This window comes from Salmo salar, chromosome ssa01 (genome assembly GCF_905237065.1).
Source record: "Salmo salar chromosome ssa01, Ssal_v3.1, whole genome shotgun sequence".
Taxonomy (NCBI): domain Eukaryota; kingdom Metazoa; phylum Chordata; class Actinopteri; order Salmoniformes; family Salmonidae; genus Salmo; species Salmo salar.
Window position 1 is genome coordinate 143,740,811 of NC_059442.1, and position 21,876 is coordinate 143,762,686.

At 42.0% G+C, this 21,876-nt stretch overlaps 1 protein-coding gene across 1 annotated transcript; it reads right to left on the bottom strand.

Annotated features, from left to right (window-relative positions):
- Positions 1-1,647: 1,647 nt before the first annotated feature.
- On the bottom strand, positions 1,648-15,839 carry LOC123723679 (crk-like protein). Its single transcript, XM_045691613.1, is given in 4 exon segments — positions 1,648-3,823; positions 10,914-11,034; positions 11,036-11,380; positions 14,659-15,839. Coding segments are annotated over 4 exon segments (912 nt in total). The 5' UTR covers positions 14,970-15,839; the 3' UTR covers positions 1,648-3,688.
- Positions 15,840-21,876: the final 6,037 nt, after the last annotated feature.

A 21,876-nucleotide genomic window follows, 5' to 3' on the forward strand; every position in this document is an offset into this window, starting at 1 on the left:
TCATAACCAGGACGCAAGCTTTTATGTGTTATTGTAAACGGGATATGATGTTTATATGCCTCAACTCAAAAACAGATGACTTGAGTATCCCGAATAATAAGGAGATATTGGTTTGCATGTAGACGTGATCATTGATGCTGAACAGGTCAATGATGCAGGTTGGCGTAGACTGCATTGGACTGTTTCAGCTTCTTGGTGGCAACGGCGAGAATGTGAAGTAGTCTACATGCACCTGCTTGGCTGGGGAGGGACAGCGGTTAGAGACCCATACATTTAAATGGGGGCCCATTCCTGTAAAAGGAAGGTGCAAAAGGGGAGGATGGGGGAGAGGCACACAGCTGCTTCGAATTTGGCGCAAAACAATACCCTCTTGTGGGTAATCACTTTCCCTGTGGTCCTGAGGTATGTGTATGCAGTTGTTAAATCTAGAACATAGTAGGCTTCTGTACCATTTGTTTCAGAAGTATATGGGCCCAGAGACAGTTACGTAATGGCCTTATTTATATCGCCGCCAGTGCAGTGACACTTTGTTTGCGAGACACCCGGCGGCAGTGGTAACCCCAGAGTTGGCCGCAGTCGAGCGCTCATATGCACCTGTTCTTGTGTATAATTGTGAGCATCTGTAGCCACCCAGTCTGCCTGGCGGCAGTGTCTGGAGATGTCATACGCCGAGCTCAAAGAGTAGACAATATCACTTACTACCTAGGCTGCTAGAAGCAGATGCTCTTCAATGTAGTATGGGTTTCTAGTTCAAGGAGTCAGCCACAGATAGGGAGAGATACCAGAAGAGTAGACATAGATACAGATGTCACCTCCAGTTGTACAATGTACTCCCCAAACACCTATATATTTATATATGTATTTATTAAGGATCCCTATTACTCTTCCTGGGGTCCAGCAAAATTAAGGCAGTTATACAATTCGGATGGCATGTGGCTTGTTGGACATTCTTCCCAAATAGCCTGGTCGAGGCTGGATGCCATCTGGTTTGCATACCAACAGGCCAGAGAACTCAAGCATTGCCCTCCATCCCATCTCCTTTCCCCTCCTCCAGCACAGACCACACTCTCTTCTTTCTCACCAAGAAGACCTCACAAATACCTGTCAAAATAGTTTGGAGAGTGTAAAACTAAGCTGGTATTAAATCAACTGAGCATTGCTTTCCCAAAGTGTACCCTATTCAACTGAAACCTTAAGATGGTTACATTTTATGTAGTAGACCTGCATGTGCGTATTAAATATATGCCTAGTTTCCTGAAACCAGTCACATGTCAAAAAAGACTTTACCCCAATAAAACAGAGGAATACCTCATGTGAAAAGAGATTTAGACTAAACCTTGCCCTTGAAAAGTTTCTCTCTCTCTCTAGGTCAGCGCTGCGTGTGCAAGCTTTCTTTTATTAGCTCTTCATTAACATTCATTAATTGCTTCCTTTCTCCTGGGCACAGCCCCAATCAAAACTGGAACTGATAGAAATGAAGCCGAGATGGAGTGCAAATGTCCCCTGCTCCAGATACAGTCAGTTCTGCTGCAAAACATCCATCCACCTGCTCCCCTTTACCGAACACATTTCCCCCTGTCTGTTCTGAGCAGAAGAGACGTATTTGGGACACTCATTACCCTCATAGTAAAAAGAGGTCAGAGCAACTTAAAGAAGTAGACATACATTTTATTTACTTGTTCTGTACATAAAGGGCCATACCAGGACAGGTGTTAACCATGGGAAATATTAAGACATGTAAATGGTATAAGAAAATAAAAAGGCACAATTTTTTATTTTGAATTAAGACAACACGGAGGCACTCTAAAACATGAGGGAAAAAACAGTAATACTGTTAATGCCTTTACAAAGCACGTTGATAAAAAATATGTTTACCCAACTAAAACGTAAATTAAAATTGGTGTATTGCTTAATCAGAGGGTTTAATATGGAGGTTGCACAAGGAAAACCAAACTACATTTGAATGGATTGATTCCACAGATGCCATAAAAACAAGTCTAATTCATATTTTAATGAGGAAATTGTCAATGAGACAAAGCAGCATTTGACCTGGGAGAGGCCAAGAGGTCATGCACAGAGGCCACCAGCAGGCATTTTTTTCCCTTTAAAAAGTCACCTTCAGTCTAATTGTTTACAAGGTTATTAAAACAAATATTAAATGCTCAATTCAACAGTTGGCTAACAAAAAAACACTACAGTCAGGACATGATTGATAGTTGTACAATGGTATTACTCTACCCAATGAAAAAGCTCAGGGGGATTGATGGGCAAGCTCTAGGGAAGAGACAACAGGAAGGGTAAGTCTTCTTTACAGCAGAGATCTAATGAAGCACTTTATCAGCACACTCACACTAAGACCAGAGAGCAGGACAGCTCTGGCATCACAATGTCAGTCAGACATAACCAAAGACAACCAAGTTTTCTTCTCAGGTCCTGTGCTTGACAGTCAACACTGGCTAGAGATGAGAGTCAGGGGTGTAACCAATCACCACCTTAGGGAACCTGGGGAGGAAACAGGGAAGGATTGCTTGTACTAAAGTTGCATTTTTCAGTGAAAGGCATTGATGGGTTGTCATTGGCTGGCTGCAACCTTTGCCCACCTCCTGTGACCCATATCATTGGATGCATGAGGCATCCGTCTCATAGAAAAGCCCTTACCCCTCAACAGCATTTATAAGTCCTCTTACAACATTGGCTATAGCCTGGTCACAGTCATGCACTTATACTACGACAAATGCCTCGCTCAGCACTCCTGAATTTATGGCACAAATTAAACAAAATATGTCTTCACATATGGCCATTTCACATGTAGTCTGGGGAAAACATAAATAACGAAACTGTCAACTAGGTCTGTGTCACTGAGGCTATGGGCTATTCCACAAGGCAGAATCCATGTGGGCTTGAACTCCTGTCAACCTCTCCCTTGTCCTCCTGCCCAAGTCAGCTCAGCTTGTGTCAGACAAGAGAGACTGATCCACACACACACACACACACACACACACACACACACACACACACACACACACACACACACACACACACACACACACACACACACACACACACACACACACACACACACACACACACGTCGCCCTCAACAAGTAATGGTCAATCTGTGTGTGTGTGTGTATGTGGCTAAGGTAACAACAGTGAATGATTGTTTGGAGAGAGACACAGTTAAGTGTCTGGTTCTATCCTCAGGCCCCACTTGGAGCCCTTCATGACTTTGCTCTCCTCAGTCAGTCCATGTGATGTTCAGTCACCTCTCTTCTTTTTCACATTAACCTCCTCCCATCCACAACACAAAACACAGTCCAAGCAAACTCTCAAAAAATCCCTAAGTATTCAAATGTAACCAAAGATCAAATAAAAAATGACCAGCTAAGACATGGCGTCATGGGAGCCATGGCAACACACACAACCAACCGATGGTCTGAAAATTAAAAGACAAAGGCAAAAAACACTGACGAGCCTGTAACCAGGTAGGGGATGGGGGAGTTTAGTTGAGTCTAGAGCTGTAAACAGTCAGAAAGCCGCACAATGGTTGGCGTGACGATAACAGAGACCGTTGTGGCACAGCCCCAAGCAGGCAAGCACATAACCATGGTGACACTGGCGGGCGGGGTGGAGACAGCCAGCAGGTTTGAGTGTCACTGTGGGGAGGGAGGGTTGGTTGGGGTCCAGGTCATTCACTCTCATCCGGATTCTGGGGGTCCATTATTTTGACATGGGTGAAGGGGAAGAGACCCCTCCGGCCATTCACCTCTCCCTCCCACTGACCGCTGATGTTCATCCTCGTCACTTTGACTATATCACCCACCTGAGGAGAAATGAAGGACGGTTGGAGTTAAGTTTTCCTGAATTCCAAAGACAAATTAGGGGGACAATTTAAGATAAGTGCTAAGAGCCTCCATCACACAAAGTACTGACTGAGACTCATTGATCTTGCCAACCCTCCATGGATTTGACACTGTAATGTGGTTGTGACAGGTCGAGCAGAAAGCCAAAACTTTGGTGCTTTGCGACACTGTGCGTGACCCCTATCTGCACAGACCATATGCTATTCACTCAGGATTAAATGTGGGAAGTTGCCATTGTTAAGAGGAAGATTAAAACCTGAACGTGGAGGGCAGGCTCTAGATGTAGCAGAAAGTAGGGATCAGAATGAGGCTTCAAGGACATTGAAGTCATATAGACTTGCCATCCATAATCATAATCCTCACCTCGCAGAGTGAAAGAACATTGATGTACTCAACATTTAATATAACTAATCGGACTACTTCGAAAGGATGACAAAGTGATGGGTGAATGGGTCCTGAAATAACCTCTCGGTAAAATCCAATGTAGACTGAGTGTACAGAAATTAGGAACACCTGCGCTTTCCATGACAGATTGACCAGGTGAATAGAGGTGAAAGCTATGATCTCTTATTGATGTCACTTGTTAAATCCACTTCAATAATGAAGGGGAGGAGAAAGGTTAAAGAATGATTTTTAAGCCTTGAGACAATTGAGACATGGATTGTGTATGTGTGGCATTCAGAGGGTGAATGGGCAAGACAAAAAATGTAAGTATATTTGAACAGAGTATGGTAGTAGGTGCCAGGCCCACCAGTTTGAGTGTGTCAAGAACTGCAAAGCTGCTGGGTTTTTCACACAATAGTTTCCCTTGTGTATCAAGAATGGTCCAACACCCAAAGGACATTGAGCTAACTTGACACAACTGTTGGAATCAGGGGGTGCAAGGGGGTGCAGGTCAACATTAGGAAGGTGTTCGTACACTGTGTGTATAGGCTACTTGCACTTCCTTTATATAAGAAATTATCCTGTTGTGTGGTGATACAATATTCTAAACTGGACATCTTGTGAACGGTCCTTGCAAATGTTCATATATTTTCAATAATCAAACATTAGGCTGGTAATAACTAGATTTCAGTAGCCGTCTCGGTTATGAAGGGGCTGGGTGGTGCGGTATATCACAGGGTATATTGGGGGAGGCAGGTAGCCTAGTGGTTAAAGTGTTGGGCCAGTAACCAAAAGGTTGCTGGATCGAATCCCTGAGCTGACAAGGTACAAATCTGTCGTTCTGCCCCCGAACAAGGCAGTTAACCCACTGTTCCCTGGTATGCTGTTGTAAATAATAATTTGTTCTTAACTGATTTGCCTAGTTAAATAAAAAATTCATTAAAAATATTTCTCCTTTCAGATGAAATTTTGTATAATGACTGAGGGTCCATTTCCTGAAACAGATGATCCCCAAAATAGCCTGCTGCTAAATTGTAGGTTTTTGCTGTTGGCCATGACCTACTCTGAGTGACAGAGATAGTATTAGAGTGATTCCATTTGAATCACTATTTGACAGCACCCCTTTTGAATTTGAACAAAACCTTCCATACATATTTGCCCATTGTAGAAGTGCTCAGAAAATGACCTTTTGGACCTGAATGACAAAAAAATGTAAGGAGATAAATGTGCTCAAAGTTTTGCATACCCCACCATACCATGAGACGTTCATGTCTTCATTACTGGAAAATATAAAAACGGTTGAGCTAGATAGAATTTAAAAGCTTACAAACAGGGTTGTCAAATTGGAAAAACATTTTTTTAACCTTAATGTCAATGATTTAAAAACGCTTTAACTCTGATTTTTTTCATATTATTGTATGTTGTAGCTAAGACCCTATTTTACGTCATTTAAGGTTGTGTTAAGGTCATGTTTAGTCTGTGTACTAAAATAGACATTTTAACTCTCAAATAGTACTACAAAGAAGGTTGGAGCCCACACATCAGAGAATGTTGACTTGAATGGGAATATGTTGTTTTAAATTATACTGTCAATCCTCCACAGGGAAACTATTGACAACATAGAAACATAAATAATAGAATAGACATGATCATTTAAGTTGACATTCGAATGTGGGTGGACCGGCGGTCATATTTGTGGTAGTAATTAGAAGTTAACTTCAATTAAAAATGTCAATGGTGTAGCAGCTAAATTGTAGTGGTATGAAGGGATACGTCCATTCTATTAATTGTATTTCTATGATTGAAATTATACCCACCCTGTATTCAAGAGCATGTCATGTCTCAACCGATGGCAGGCACAACACAAAAACCTCAGATGCGAAATAGGGTCAAAGCTATAAACATACGCAAATATGAAAAAAATTCTGTTGAGAATTGTTGTTAAACTTAAAAAATAATAATAATTGTTTGACACTGTTCGACACCTTTTTCTCAATTACATTTGCTCACCTCCTGCGTCCCCTCACCTACTTTGAAAAAGGTCAAAGGTAATCGAGGAGAGGAAACATGGACGCAAACGCGCTTGTATGAAATGAGACCCTCCTCCACTCACGTGTTATCAGGCAAATTACGTTTACAGGGGTGTATCCCAAAATAAATGTAAAGTGATAAAAACAAATTAAGTTAGTTGTGCAAGACATTTTGTAGATAAAACAATAAGTAGCACATTGTATATAGATTGTGTGTTGGCCTGTCTCACACAATCTTCTTTGTGCCAGACTGGGTTCAATTGCCTTCTGTTTAATTTTCTGTATTTATAAATATTGTTTGGATAACCTTATTTACTATTTAATATGTATTGATAAAATTATTATTATTATTTTTTTTAATCGATGCGCACTGCAGAGAACACCAGAAGAACAACTAATCACTGAATTTTTGTAATGTTTGTTTGTGTCAATTAATCCCATAAGGGATGGGTTGCCAACTGGCGATTTGACACAAAAATAAAATTTCATTCATTCATTCATTCAATTGTTTTTAAACGTGTGCATGGCTTTCTAATTCAGCTGATTCAAAGGGGGTGTTGCAGATATCAAAACTCTTCCGCGGTAGGATACACTTGTGCTTCCTCGCCAAAATGAATGCTATCGAGTAGGGGAGGACCGTCTTTGTTTGCCTACTAATGAATCAACACACTCCTCCACCCCTTGGTCACTTGTTGGTTTCCAGGTCACAGAGGAGAGAGGACACTAAAGGGCTCTGATTTAAGCAGTGGATCAGCCACTGAACTCTCTAGTCTTTGTGGGTCAAAAGGTCAAAGTACTTCTGGGACACTAGACAGTTCATATAAATCAGACCTCCTAAGAACAACTTTCGATAGAGTGCCAGCAACTCCATGAAAACGTGTCAGAGATATATTGCTAGTAGTGCTATTAGCCTTGGTTAAAGGCAAGTTTCTGCTAGACTAATAGGTGGCCTACATATCCATGTCTACAAAGCTTTTAAGTGAGTAGGTGAATGACCATGAAGGAGCACATGACTACAGAAGATCTAGAGGGCTACTTCTTCTCAAAGCTTAGTCAGGCTTGAGGAGTGGGTGTATGAAGAGTGGGAGTAACTTTTCAGCAACAGCATGGGGAAGTCCCTAACAGACTTTTACCCACCAGAAGCCTGCTGTAGAAACACAGATGCCCCATTGACTAGAATCTCTAACTGAAGCCTTGTTCACACTGCAGGCCTTAATTCTCAAATCGGCTTTGTTTTTCAAATCCGTTTTGGAATACTGACTGTCCAAACAGCAAGTTACAAGTAACCAACTAGGATTTGTGTGCGTTCAGACAGCAGTTATTTGCTGACATTGCTATGCTAGTTGTCATAGTAATGACAGGTGTGTGCGCAGTGGTGTAAGCTGATGGTGGTGGTGGTGCCTGTGCTTCCCATCACTCAGAAAGCAAACTAAGGTGACAATGCCTGCCATGGACGTTTCCCCAGTTGCTTTGAATGTTCAAAATCATAGTGTAAGAACACTTAAAGCATCAAAGGATAAAATTATTTGATTTGATCCAACTTTCAAAACAAGTCATTTTTGGCTAACCACAGCAGTCAACTAGCTAGCCATTTAGCATTCTAGCACATTCACTAATTTGCTAACAATTAATAAGCTACTCAGTTCTGACTAGAACATATGGTAGCTGAGTAGCTAGCAAGCAACAACATATGCCAAATAACAGTCTAAAACCACTTGCGGGCAAATAAATCAGATTTGACCAGTCAGATAAGTCACATGGCCAGGAATCACATTTGTATCTAATTTCAAACCACCTACAAAAGGTGGTTTGAAATGTGGCTTAAAATATCTGAATCAATGTGCTTTTTGGCTGTTCAGACTGGAGCTAAAATAAATTCCAATCAGATATGCATTTTTTGTTGGTCATTTCAAACTGCCAATGTGAACAAGGCTTAAATGAGAGAGGGTTTACAATAGTGTAGGGGTCTAGTACTCTGAAGCCCCCCCCCCAGTTTCCATGATTAAGTCAGATTTGACTTAAACCAAGGTGGTGAAGGCTACAGTAATATTAACTGACAAAAATGTGGCTGTGTTCTGGGGTATGCTGGTAATCCAAGGCATTAGTCAGCCTTGCTCTAGTTTGTGAAAGAGGTGGTGCTATTCACACAACCCCAGACTTTCTTTCTGACAGATGGAAATGTGAAGCGCTAAGCTGCCGTCTGCTCTGGTGGATACATGATGAGAACAAACTGATCTGATGCACAAAACACGTCCCCTCTGATTAATGAATAATCTCAGGATTTCTCTCTCTTGCACCCGCTCTCTAGTCTCGAAATTCCGACCCTCGGCAACACAGTGACTGGTTTCAATGATGGACTCTTTTGGCATAGAGGAATTACGTCACTGCCTACGTTGATAAGGGAAAAAGATTGAAGCAGACATGCAAGAATGTCACGATTCAAAACCAAAGTTTGCTGGCAAAACCTTGCAGTGGGTTTAGTTAAGGTAGTTGATGCAAACTAGCCACTTGCAAAATGCACTCATTAAAAATAACCTCCGTGATCTCCAGCTTGTTACCTACCATTTTGTATTTTATTCAAAACAGACAAAGTAGTGAAGTAGGCAGTGACGTGGCTCCTCCATGCCAGCGGCCATCAACTAGACTCAGCTACGGGCCATTTTTTTTCTTGAGAGGATGGTCGGTGGGACAGAACATAAGTATATATCATTTGTACTCAAGAATCCCAAACAGATACGGTATTTGCGAAAAACAATCATTGCAAACCTTGATTAAATTGGTACACAATGACATATGTCTATTTACTTATGAGTGGAAATACTTTGAGATGAATTCCTAATGATTTGACAGTCTTGTCCAAAAATCAAAATATAAAAAAACCTTTGGGAGCCCAAATAAAAATTGCACACGGGACGAATTTGGCTTGCGGGCTACCAGTTGACAATCCCTGCCCCAATGCCAAAAGAGTCCATCATTGAAACCAGACCCTAGTGACTGTGTTGCCTAGGGTCGGGTTTTCGATACTACCCTCTGTCAGAGCGAGAGGTCTACAGAGAATAAAGCCTGAATTTACTTCAATGCTTAAACCACTGACCAAAGGTGAAGGTCTTGTAGTGTTGTTTGATACCCACTTGGCACGTCAGCAGCCTTAACCCCTGAAGGACAGGCACCCCATGGGGAGGCTATCTTTGGGACAGCGGGAGCCCCTGGAGGCTGAGCTTAACAAATAGAGATGAGTCCAGAGAGCTGAGACACCTGCCGCCACTGATTACTCAGCATTTCTACTCCACAGAAAGCTGACTACTTTTGTACTTCCTCTCGAAAAATCAACTGATACCACTGGCCAGGAGAAGGCGAGGAGGAGGAAAAAAGACTAGCTATTTATTTAACCTTTATTTAACTAGGAAAGTCAGTTAAGAACAAATTCTTATTTACAATGACGGCCTACCCTGACCAAACCCAGACCCCGCTGGGCCAATTGTGTGCCGCCCTATGGGACTCCCAATCACGGCCGGTTGCGATTCAGCCTGGAATCAAACCAGGGTCTGTAGTGACGCCACTAGCACTGAGATGCAGTGCCTTAGACCGCTGCGCCACTTGGGAGACCAAAAGCTGCAAGACAGTTCTGATGCAGCAAGCATATTCTGTCGTCACCTCAACTGTCTTTAAATGACTTGATCCATAATATTTTGGCACAATGGCTGCGTTTACACAGGCAGCCCAATTCTTATCTTTTTTATGTAATTGGTCTTTTGACCAATCAGATCAGCTCTGAAAAAGATTTGATGTGAAAAGATGTGATGCGATTCGCCAAAAGACCAATTAGTGGAATAAATATCAGAATTGGGCTGCCAGTGTAGACTTACCGCATTCAGAACCTAACTGCTTTAGCGCCTATTGACAATAGTATCTTCTTGCTTGCTTTAAACATTAACACGCATCGCTTGCGGTACGGTTTTGGAAACATAAAGAATGTATCTTTCATATCAGAAAAAACGTTCAATTACTACACACCTTTACAGGGTTAGGGTTTCCATATTTCCATGTCACAGTGCTTGTTTGTGTAAAACAGACAGGAGACAGAGTGGACTACCTGCGCTAATTAGCTATCTGCATCTAAGAACACCTGTGTGTAAACGGAAGATGGACGCCTTAAACGAGTTGTCACTGAAAAATACTGTTGGCTGCAACTGAGTTAAAATGGGTTAAAACAGTGTACAGTTAGTGTGTATTTGACATTTGTTAAACTATTTTGATGTGATATGAAAGCAGAGGGATTTATGTTTCTAGAACCGTACCACAATTAAGAATTGATTCACGTTTAGATGGAGTATTTGGTTGTTTTGGTATCCATAGCAAATCGCCTTCAAACAGAACATGTAAGGTCCTTGGACTATAAGGAGTAACGTTGGGCTCCTTTAGTCCATTATTGGGCCTAGTGTAGCTAATGGGTACTGTGGCTGCAGGCTTAAGTTCCTGACAAACTACAACACAACTTTCACATTACCAGCTCATTAAATCTAATGAAATGTACACAATCTAGTAAACTACGAGCATAGAGGACAACTGGGAGCATTTAGGCATCGAGGCCTCCCTTCACAAAGCCATGCTGGGACAGAAAGTGAGGGACTCCTACCTCTAGAGCCAGGGCCGTCTTGTCATAGGCACAGGGCACTCGTTTCTGGATGGCCTTAGCCATGACTGGCCCGTTCTGCATGGAGGGCAGGGGGGTGATGACCGCTCCGGGGGTGCCAGGGGAAGGGGCGAGGGGTCTGAGGCTGAGCGTAAGCGTGGGCCGGCTCGGGGATGCCATAGCTGTTGGAGTTGCGGGAGCCGTGAAGAGGCTGGCCAGGTTGAGGGGAGGGTCGCACCAGCTTCTCCACATAGGGCACAGGGATCATGCCCATGCGGCCCTCCTTGCTCTTGGCACTCCACCACTGCTCTTCAGGCTTCTCCAGGATGATCAGGATCTCCCCCTTCTTAAAGGGCAGGTCCTCAGCATCGCTGCCCGTGAAGTCGTACAGAGTCCGCACATACTCCAGGTTGTCTTCTGGGCCGCCCATCGTCTGAATGGGGCTGGTGCCTATAGCTGTGTTTGGGTACCTAGGGAGGAAAAGGGCCGGAGGAGGGGGAGCATAAAAAACAGATTAACATGTACAGTGAATTAAAATATAAATGCAACATGTAAAGTGTTGGTCCCATGTTTCATGAGCTGGAATAAAAAAAATCCCAGAAATGTTCCATATGCACAAAAAGCTAATCTCTAAAATGTTGTGCACAAATTTGTTTACATCCCTGTTAGTGAGAATCTCTCTTTTGCCAAGATAATCCATCCACCTGACAGGTGTGGCATATCAAGAAGTCAATTAAACAGCATGCTCATTACACAGGTGCACCTTGTGCTGGGGACAATAAAAGGCCACTAAAATGTGCACACAACACAATGCCACAGATGTCTCAAGTTGAAAGAGCATGCAAATGATATGCTGACTGCAGGAATGTCCACCAGAACTGTTGCCAGAGAATTGAATGTTCCTTTCTCTACCATAAGCCGCCTACAAAGTTGTTTTAGAGGATTTGGCAGCACGTCCAACCGGTGTCACAACCGCAGACCAAGTGTATGGTGTCGTGAGGGCAAGCGGTTTGCTGATGTCAACGTTGGAACACAGTGCCCCATGGTGGCGGTGGTGTTATGGTATGGGCAGGCATAAACTACGGACAATGAACACAATTGCATTTTATTGATGGCAATTTGAATGAACAGAGATACCGTGGACGAGATCCTGAGGCCCATTGTCGTGCCATCATCTCATGTTTTAGCATGATAATACACTGCCCCATATCGCAAGGATCTGTTCACAATTCCTGGAAGCTGAACATTTCACAGTTCTTCCATGGCCTGCATACTCACCAGACATGTCACCCATTGAGCATGTTTGGGATGCTGGATCGACGTGTACGACAGCATGTTCCAGTTCCCACCAATATGCAGCAACTTTGCACAGCCATTGAAGAGGAGTGGGACAACATTCCAGAGGCCACAATCAACAGCCTGATGCGAAGGAGATGTGTCGCACTACATGAGGAAAATGGTGGTCACACCAGATACTAACTGGTTTTCTGATCCACGCCCCTAACTTTTTTTTAAGGTATTTGTGACCAACAGATGCATATCCGTTTTTCCAGTCCACAGGTTAGGGCCTAATTTATTTAAATTGACTGATTTCCTTATACAAACTAACTCAGTAAAATCTTTGAAATTGTTTCTTGTTGCATTTATACACACACACACACACACACACATATGTCTGTGTATATATATATACACACACACATATGTCTGTGTGTATATATATATATATACACACATATGTCTGTGTATATATATATATATAGCCAGATCCACTAATTTGAAGGGGTGTCCACAAACATTTTTGTATGTATATATATATATATATATATATATATATATATATATACACACACACACACACATATGTCTGTGTATATATATATATATATATATATATATATATATATATATATATATATATATATATATATATATACACACACACACATATGTCTGTGTGTGTATATATATATATATATATATATATATACAAAAATGTTTGTGGACACCCCTTCAAATTAGTGGATTTGGCTATTTCAGCCACACCAGTTGTGGACAGGTAAATAAAAATCGAGCACACAGCCAGGCAATCTCCATAGACAAACATTGTTAGTAGAATGACCTTACTGAAAAGCTCAGTGACTTTCAACCTGGCACCACCATAGGATACCACCTTTCGAACAAGTCAGTTCGCAAAATTTCTGCCCTGCTAGAGCTGCCCCGGTCAACTGCTAGAGCTGCCCCAGGGATATAAGTGCTGTTATTGTAAAGTGGAATATCTAGGATCAACAATGGCTCAGACACAACGTGGTAGGCCACACAAGCTCACAGAACAGGACCACCGAGTGCTGAAGCACGTAGCGTATAAAATTCTTCTGTCCTCGGTTGCAACACTCACTACAGAGTTCCAAACTGCCCCTGGAAGCAACGTCAGCACAAGAACTGTTCGTCTGGAGCTTCATGAAATGGGTTTCCATGGCCGAGCAGCCGCCAAGCGACGACTGGAGTGGTGTAAAGATCGCCACCATTGGACTCTGGAGCAGTGGAAACACGTTCTCTGGAGTGATGACTCACGTTTCACAGACAGACAAATCTGGGTTTGGCGGATGCCAGCAGAACCGTACCTGCCCGAATGCATAGTGCCAACTTTAAAGTTTGGTGGAGGGGGAATAATGGTCTGGGGGCTGTTTTCATGGTTTGGGCTAGGCCCCTTAGTTCCAGTGAAGGAAAATCTTAACATTACAGCATACAATTACATTCTAGACGATTCTGTGCTTTCAACTTTGTGGAAGGCGCTTTCCTGTTTCAGCATGACATTGCCCAAATGCACAAAGCGAGGTCCATACAGAAATGGTTTGTTGAGATCGGTGTGTAAGAACTTGACTGGCCTGGACAGAGCATTGACCTCAACCCCATCGAACACCTTTGGGATGAATTGGAATGCTGACTACGAGACAGGCCTAATTGCCCAACATCAGTGCCCGACCTCACTTATGCTTGTGGCTGAATGGAAGCAAGTCCCTGCAGCAATATTCCAACATCTAGTGGAAAGCCTTCCCAGAAGAATGGAGGCTGTTATAGCAGCAAAGGGGGACCAACTTCATATTAATGCCAATGATTTTGAAATAAGATGTTCGACTAGAAGCAGGTGTCCACATACTTTGTCATGAAGTGTATTTTTGTTCAGTATTGATTATCACACGACTTTTTCAATATAATATGAACACAAGTTTTACTGCTGAAATACTGAAATCATCATCTGACTAGATCAGTATTTCAGTTTTTGCCTTAGCACTACACAGTTGATTCAAATAATTAACTCATGATCAAACTTTGATTATTTGAGTCAGTTGTGTAGTGCTAGGGCAAAAAAACTAAACGTGCACCCCTTGGGGTCCGCAGGACAGAGTTTGGGAAACGCTGGACTAGATCAAAGTATATGCATTCCTCTCCTCAAATGAAATGAAACATATAAATAACTCAAACTGGTGGAAGACAGTAGCCCTAGCCGGACAAGAACTATGCAAGTCATTGTTAAACCTGTCATTACATGCAGTCACTACTCAATAAGTAGAAGACTGGTAATGTTTATGATTGACATGGTATACAACCCTCAGACTCAGTTTCTGAGAGGTCCATCACATAGCAGGTAGTGTCAAATCATTGGAATTTTAAAGATCTTGAAAAAGTGAGGCCTAAATAAGCGCTTTTAATGTGGCCGCAGGCGCAGCCTCTGGCAGTTCCTTACCTGGGGGCAGGTTCTATCAGTGTAGTCGTATCCAGGTAGTGGATTTTATAGAACTCCAAAAGTGCTGGGAGGTGCTCGAATTCTTGATCGCCGATTTTGAACCTCATGCTTGGCAAGGAGTTGATGATATAGTGGGAAACTTTGGAATTTTCAGATACTGACAGCACATAGTCGCCAGGGCAGGTCGAGGAATCCCGAACCAAAAACATGCCATGCCTCTGTCCTTGTAATCTATTCTGCGCCTCCTGTCTCGACACCGGCCCAAAATACCAACTGGACCGGTCCGATGGATCGAACCGTGCAGATGACATATTTGATCAAAATTAACTTCTATAAACAAAATAGAAATAACAAATATTAGTTTAAAACAATAAATAAACAAAAACACAAAGTTAACTAAATAAGCTGGATAACGATTTTGACAACGTGATTGTGAAGATCCAGGGAAGGGTAATCAGCCGCCCTAAAGCGCTCAAATTGATTTTCAAGTCGAAGGCTGCAGGCTTCAGTTAGTTAAATGCAATACAAACGTTTCAGAGACAGGCTGCGAATAGCTTGAGACAACTCTGAAGCGTAACGGTTATTCGTTTGTCAATGACAAATGCCAGTTCTCAATGTCTAAAAGTAGAAGCTATACATATACAGAATGCCTGACTGCAACAATGATCAATCAAGGTTCCTCTTTAAGTTCCGTCTTCCGAAAAAGCAAACATACATCTCTATCTCATGAAACAATATAATGTATCTCCAGTCCCTGTCAGTAAATGAGAACGGAAAAGGTCGCCTCACTACTTGATTAAACGAGTCTCCATGTCGATACAATGTTGCAAATTGCTGTGCGCCCGAGCCCAAATTGTTACTTTGTATCTTCTTGGTCGAACTGTAAGGCACGAAATATATTGTTCAATTCTTTTCTTGAGTCCCGACAGACTTTTGAGGCAGTAACAAAAATGGCGGCCTGCAACACGTCTCCACACAAAATGAAATCACAAGAGTGTCTCGGATCCCATGCATGCATGTAGAGTCCCAAAACAGTAGAACTACTTGAGTATATTTCTGTCCTCTGCTTTTTTCCAATAATAAGGTCTCACTAGTATTTTTATTTCCCTTGTTTATACTCGGCTCCACACCTCCAACCTGATTGAGTCCGAGACCAAAAAAATGGCGGATAGAGGGCGGGTCTGCGCGCTCCCAGTCTATCTGCACGTCACTGTCGCCTCGAGCGAGTGCTCCACCCCGGCGCGACAAAAAAAAACATTGTGGGTTTCTGAGAAGAAGAAAACAATCACTATAGCTGTCTATATGAAATAGATGTCTATCTGAAACGACACAGTGGATTTTATTATTAGTTGGCCGAGGCTTATCTAATTGCTTGAAAATCCCCACTGATAATGAGTGGAGGTAAAAACAGGTTCTTAGCCTGCATCCAATCATGTGGACAACATAGGAGGACCATAGGAAGACCTTGATGGTGGACCTTTGTACAAATGTATAGTTTTCAAATGGGCTTTGATTCAGAATGCAACTTGTGGTTCTAGTCAACATTTCTAGACATAGGGGCATAGCTGCTGGAACTGCAGCACCCGTGAAGAAATCCCAATTATAAAACAAATGTTAAATTTTTAAAATATTATTTGCAAAAAAAAAGTAGTACACTGGGCCTTTACTTTTTAAAATGTGTTATTTAACCTTTATTGAACTAGGCAAGCCAGTTAAGAAAACATTTTAATTTACAATGACGGCCTACCAAAAGGCAAAAGGCCTCCTGCGGGGACTGGGCCTGTGATAAAAAAAATATATATATATATATATATTTTTTTTAAATAGAACAAAACATGCATCACAACAAGAGAGACAACACAGCACTACATAAAGAGAGACCTAAGACAACAACATACCAAGGCAGCAACACATGAAAACACAGCATGGTAGCAACACAACATGACAACAACATGGTAGAAACACAACATGGCAGCAGCACAACACATGGTACAAACATTATTGGGCACAGACAACAGCACAAAGGGCAAGAAGGTGGAGACAGCAATACATCACGCTTGTATTACTTGTATTAGCGGACCGATATAGATGTCTGTAGCTCGGGCAAAACCTTTTTTAAGCATATCTGCTTTGGCAAAAAAGGTACAATAATTCTATAATTAAGAACAGTATCTTGCAGGATTCAATAGTTGGAATTTTAAGCCCTGTCCCTTTCTCTGCAATTGTAATTCTAATGGAATCCAAAAATAACAAAACCATGTCCTCAAACATTTACATCAAACGGTTCAAAGTTATGGGAAAAGACAGAAAACATCCACATCAAATTAGATATTTTTCTTGATCAAATAACATGGAAAACAAACACTTTTTGTGCAGTATTAATTTACCATCCTTACAAACCACTTAATGTAAATATACATTACTGGATCTTACATAGCCTGGTCATCTAGATTTGTACCATTAGACTTTCTATCACCACTAAGAAAAACTATGCACAATACAGTAATTGAGTACATTGAGACGTCTAGTGGTTTATGGCAATGTGATGTGATGATGTGGCTCAGTTGGTAAAGCATGGCACTTACAATACTAGGGTTGTGGGTTTGATTCCCATGGGGGACCAGTATGAAAATGTATGCACTCACTAGTAAGTTGCTTGGATAAGAGTGTCTACTAAAAATGAATGAATACACTTTTTCAGTTTTCACATAGAAATAAGTTGCATTTGCAAGGTATTTCAAGAGACTGGACAAGATATATCAAGCAAGTATTTTTTATTCCACAAGTATTATCAGATTAACCGTTTTGTACAGATAATTATCAGACTCAAGTTACAAATGCTGGTAAACATTCAAATACATTTAATGTGTTATTTTTTATACTAAAGTAGTGCACTGGGCCTTTACTAGTCCTGTATTAGTGGACCGATTTAGACATCTTCAGCACAGGCAACTGTTAAATTGACAGTAGATTATTAGCCTAGTGTATGCTATTCACTATTCAGTCTACACATGAATAGATGTCCCCAGCAGCATATTTCCCTATTTTCAATTCCTGTTGATCCTCAACTTCCCCTCCATTCAAGCTTCTCTGAAGTGTCATCTGGCACAGAACCGTGACAGATCAACTTGGGCCTCCCCACATTCTAGAAAGGGAAAGGCTGTATTTGAATGCAGGAAACATTGCCACCCAAGACCCCTCCGAAAACCATAATGCAAATGAGTTCATGCATGGCATTAGGACTAATATTAGCATGAGATATTGTTTTGTAGACTTTGTGAGGCAACCACATAGGACAGAGCAAAAAGTATAACATTGGGCCACATTGAGATTGTATCTTCCTCTCTTGGTTTGGAAATAGAAGAGGTGTCATGGTCCATACCTCTTGAGACTGCAGCTGGTTTGGTCTCATCACTGCAACACAGTCTGAATGTTAATAGATTTGCACCCACTGGTTCTTGCTAATGCCTGCCAATTCCCACATTCTCGCAAAGGCTCACTGGTGCAACAAATTGGATGAAAACAATCAGGAGTTTTTATGTGAATGTATAATATCTGCTGATTTTACCAGAGGCGGCTGGTCTGAGGAGCTATAGGAGGACAGGCTCATTTTAATGGATGGAATGGAATAGATGGAATGGAATCAAACATGTTGTTTCCATGTGTTTGATGTGTTTGGTACCATTCCATTTATTCCATTCCAGCCATTATAATGAGCCCGTCCTCCGATATCTTCTCCTATAGCTCCTCCCACCAGCCTTCTCTGGATTACAGGTATAGGCCTAGGATGCTTTATACAAATTGCATTTGTTCTCTTCACTGACCAAGATGGAAAATACCACAAAGAAGGATTTACAGAATTTCTGCGAACCTACTGATTTATTTTTTGTGTTTTTATGTATAATTTCTGCATTATGGTTCCTTGAAAAATGCCTTCTAAGTTATTTGTTTCATTTTAATTTCCAATTGAGGAAGAATGTTTAGTGTGGCTGTTTTTTATGATTGTGTTTTGCTTTCGTATATTGTTTTGTATAATAAAGTGTATTTTAATGTGTATGGATGTGTAATTTAATGTGTATATTGCATTTTGATGTGTAATGTTATGCAAAACAGGGCTCATCTGGAAAAGAGACATTGGTCTCAGCATTGACTCCCCTATCAATACATTTCACCAGCAGCATACCACCCAGCATCCCACTGCTGGCTTGCTTCTGAAGCTAAGCAGGGTTGGTCCTGGTCAGTTCCTGGATGGGAGACCTGATGCTGTTGGAGGGCCAGTAGGAGGCACTCTTTCATCTGGTCTAAAAATATCCCAATAGTGCAGTGATTGGGGACACTGCTCTGTGTAGGGTGCTGTCTTTCGGATGGGACGTTAAATGGGTGTCCTGACTCTCTGAGGTCATTAAAGATCCCATTGCACTTATTGTAAGAGTAGGGGTGGTAACCCCGGTGTACTGGCTAAATTCCCAATCTGGCCCTCATACCATCACAGCCACCTAATCATCCCCAGCTTACAATTGGCTCATTCATCCCTCTCCCCTGAAACTATTCCCCAGGTTGTTGCTGTAAATGAGAATGTGTTCTCAGTCAACTTACCTGGTAAAATAATGATAACAGTTTTTTTTTTAATTGCAGGAATGACCAATGATTCTGTAAAAACAATAAAACGCACACACAAAAACAACTACTATGGCAGTCATAAGTGTTGGTAAGGACAGACAAAAGTTGATATACTGTAGGCCTATGCATATCAGAATCAGACCTGTTTCCTTGTCCCTTTAAAATACACTTCCCCTTTCCAAATAACAAATTACCCATGCAATATACTGTGTAATTTATGTTAAAAATGGTAATGCAAAAATGTATGCATTTAGGCTATTTGGGAGATGCAATCTTTGTGTTTGTTTGACTCTGCTGGAATGCAGGACACCTGGTTTCCTCGATTTCAACACCCTCTAGTGGGTAATGGAAACCACCATGAACCTTCATTTATTTATTTAGAACTTTCATTATTTCCACAGTGAGGTCACATGATGCTGAAATAGATTCTGAATAGACTGAGGTCCCTGGAGGAGAGACTTGGATGAACATGGGTGAATATTAACACGAGTGAACATTTAAATCATATATCACATTAACCCTATATATAGATTCCTCTCGCTTCTTATTTCTCGTGTTTTATTTATATATACACTGATTGTACAAAACATTAGAAACACCTGCTCTTTCCATGACAGACTGACCAGTTGAATCCAGGTGAAAGCTATGATCCCTTATTTATGTAACCTGTTAAATCCACTTCAATCAGTGTAGGTGAAGGGGAGGAGACAGGTTAAAGATGGATATTTAATCCTTGAGAAATGGATTGTGTATGTGTGACACTCAGAGGGTGAATGGGCAAGACAAAAGATTTAAGTCCCTTTGAACAAGGTATGGCAGGCACACTGGTTTGAGTGTGTCAAAAACTGAAACGCTGCTGGGTTTTTCATGCTCAACAGTTTACAGTGTGAATCAAGAATGATCCACCACCCAAAGCATATCCAGCCAACTTGACACAACTGTGGGAAGCAGTGGCATCCACGTGGTCCAGCATCCCTGTGAAATGCTTTCGACACCTTGTAGAGTCCATTCCTTGGCAAATTGAGGCTATACTGACGGCAAAAGGTGGTGCAACTTAATATTAGGAAGGCCTTCCTAATTTTCTATACAATCAGTGTGTGTGTGTGTGTGTGTGTGTGTGTGTGTGTGTGTGTGTGTGTGTGTGTGTGTGTGTGTGTATATATATATATATACACTGCTCAAAAAAATAAAGGGAACACTTAAACAACACAATGTAACTACAAGTCAATCACACTTCTGTGAAATCAAACTGTCCACTTAGGAAGCAACACTGATTGACAATAAATTTCACATGCTGTTGTGCAAATGGAATAGAGAACAGGTGGAAATTATAGGCAATAAGCAAGACACCCCCAATAAAGGAGTGGTTCAGCAGGTGGTGACCACAGACCACTTCTCAGTTCCTATGCTTCCTGGCTGATGTTTTGGTCACTTTTGAATGCTGGCGGTGCTTTCACTCTAGTAGTAGCATGAGACGGAGTCTACAACCCACACAAGTGGCTCAGGTAGTGCAGCTCATCCAGGATGGCACATCAATGCGAGCTGTGGCAAGAAGGTTTGCTGTGTCTGTCAGCGTAGTGTCCAGAGCATGGAGGCGCTACCAGGAGACAGGCCAGTACATCAGGAGACGTGGAGGAGGCCATAGGAGGGCAACAATCCAGCAGCAGGACCGCTACCTCCGCCTTTGTGCAAGGAGGAGCAGGAGGAGCACTGCCAGAGCCCTGCAAAATGACCTCCAGCAGACCACAAATGTGCATGTGTCTGCTCAAACGGTCAGAAACAGACTCCATGAGGGTGGTATGAGGGCCCGACGTCCATAGGTGGGGGTTGTGCTTACAGCCCAACACCGTGCAGGACGTTTGGCATTTGCCAGAGAACACCAAGATTGGCAAATTCCTAAAGCCTGACTGCCATTAGGTACCGAGATGAGATCCTCAGACTCCTTGTGAGACCATATGCTGGTGCGGTTAGCGCTGGGTTCCTCCTAATGCAAGACAATGCTAGACCTCATGTGGCTGGAGTGTGTCAGCAGTTCCTGCAAGAGGAAGACATTGATGCTATGGACTGGCCCGCCCGTTCCCCAGACCTGAATCCAATTGAGCACATCTGGGACATCATGTCTCGCTCCATCCACCAACGCCACGTTGCACCACAGACTGTCCAGGAGTTGGCGGATGCTTTAGTCCAGGTCTGTGAGGAGATCCCTCAGGAGACCATCCACCACCTCATCAGGAGCATGCCCAGGCGTTGTAGGGAGGTCATACAGGCACATGGAGGCCACACACACTACTGAGCCTAATTTTGACTTGTTTTAAGGACATTACATCAAAGTTGGATCAGCCTGTAGTGTGGTTTTCCACTTTCATTTTGAGTGTGACTCCAAATCCAGACCTCCATGGGTTGATAAATTGGATTTCCATTGATTATTTTTGTGTGATTTTGTTGTCAGCACATTCAACTATGTAAAGAAAAAAGTATTTAATAAGATTATTTATTTCATTCAGATCTAGGATGTGTTGTTTAAGTGTTCCCTTTATTTTTTTGAGCAGTGTATATACAGTTGAAGTCAGAAGTGTACATACACCTTAGCCAAATACA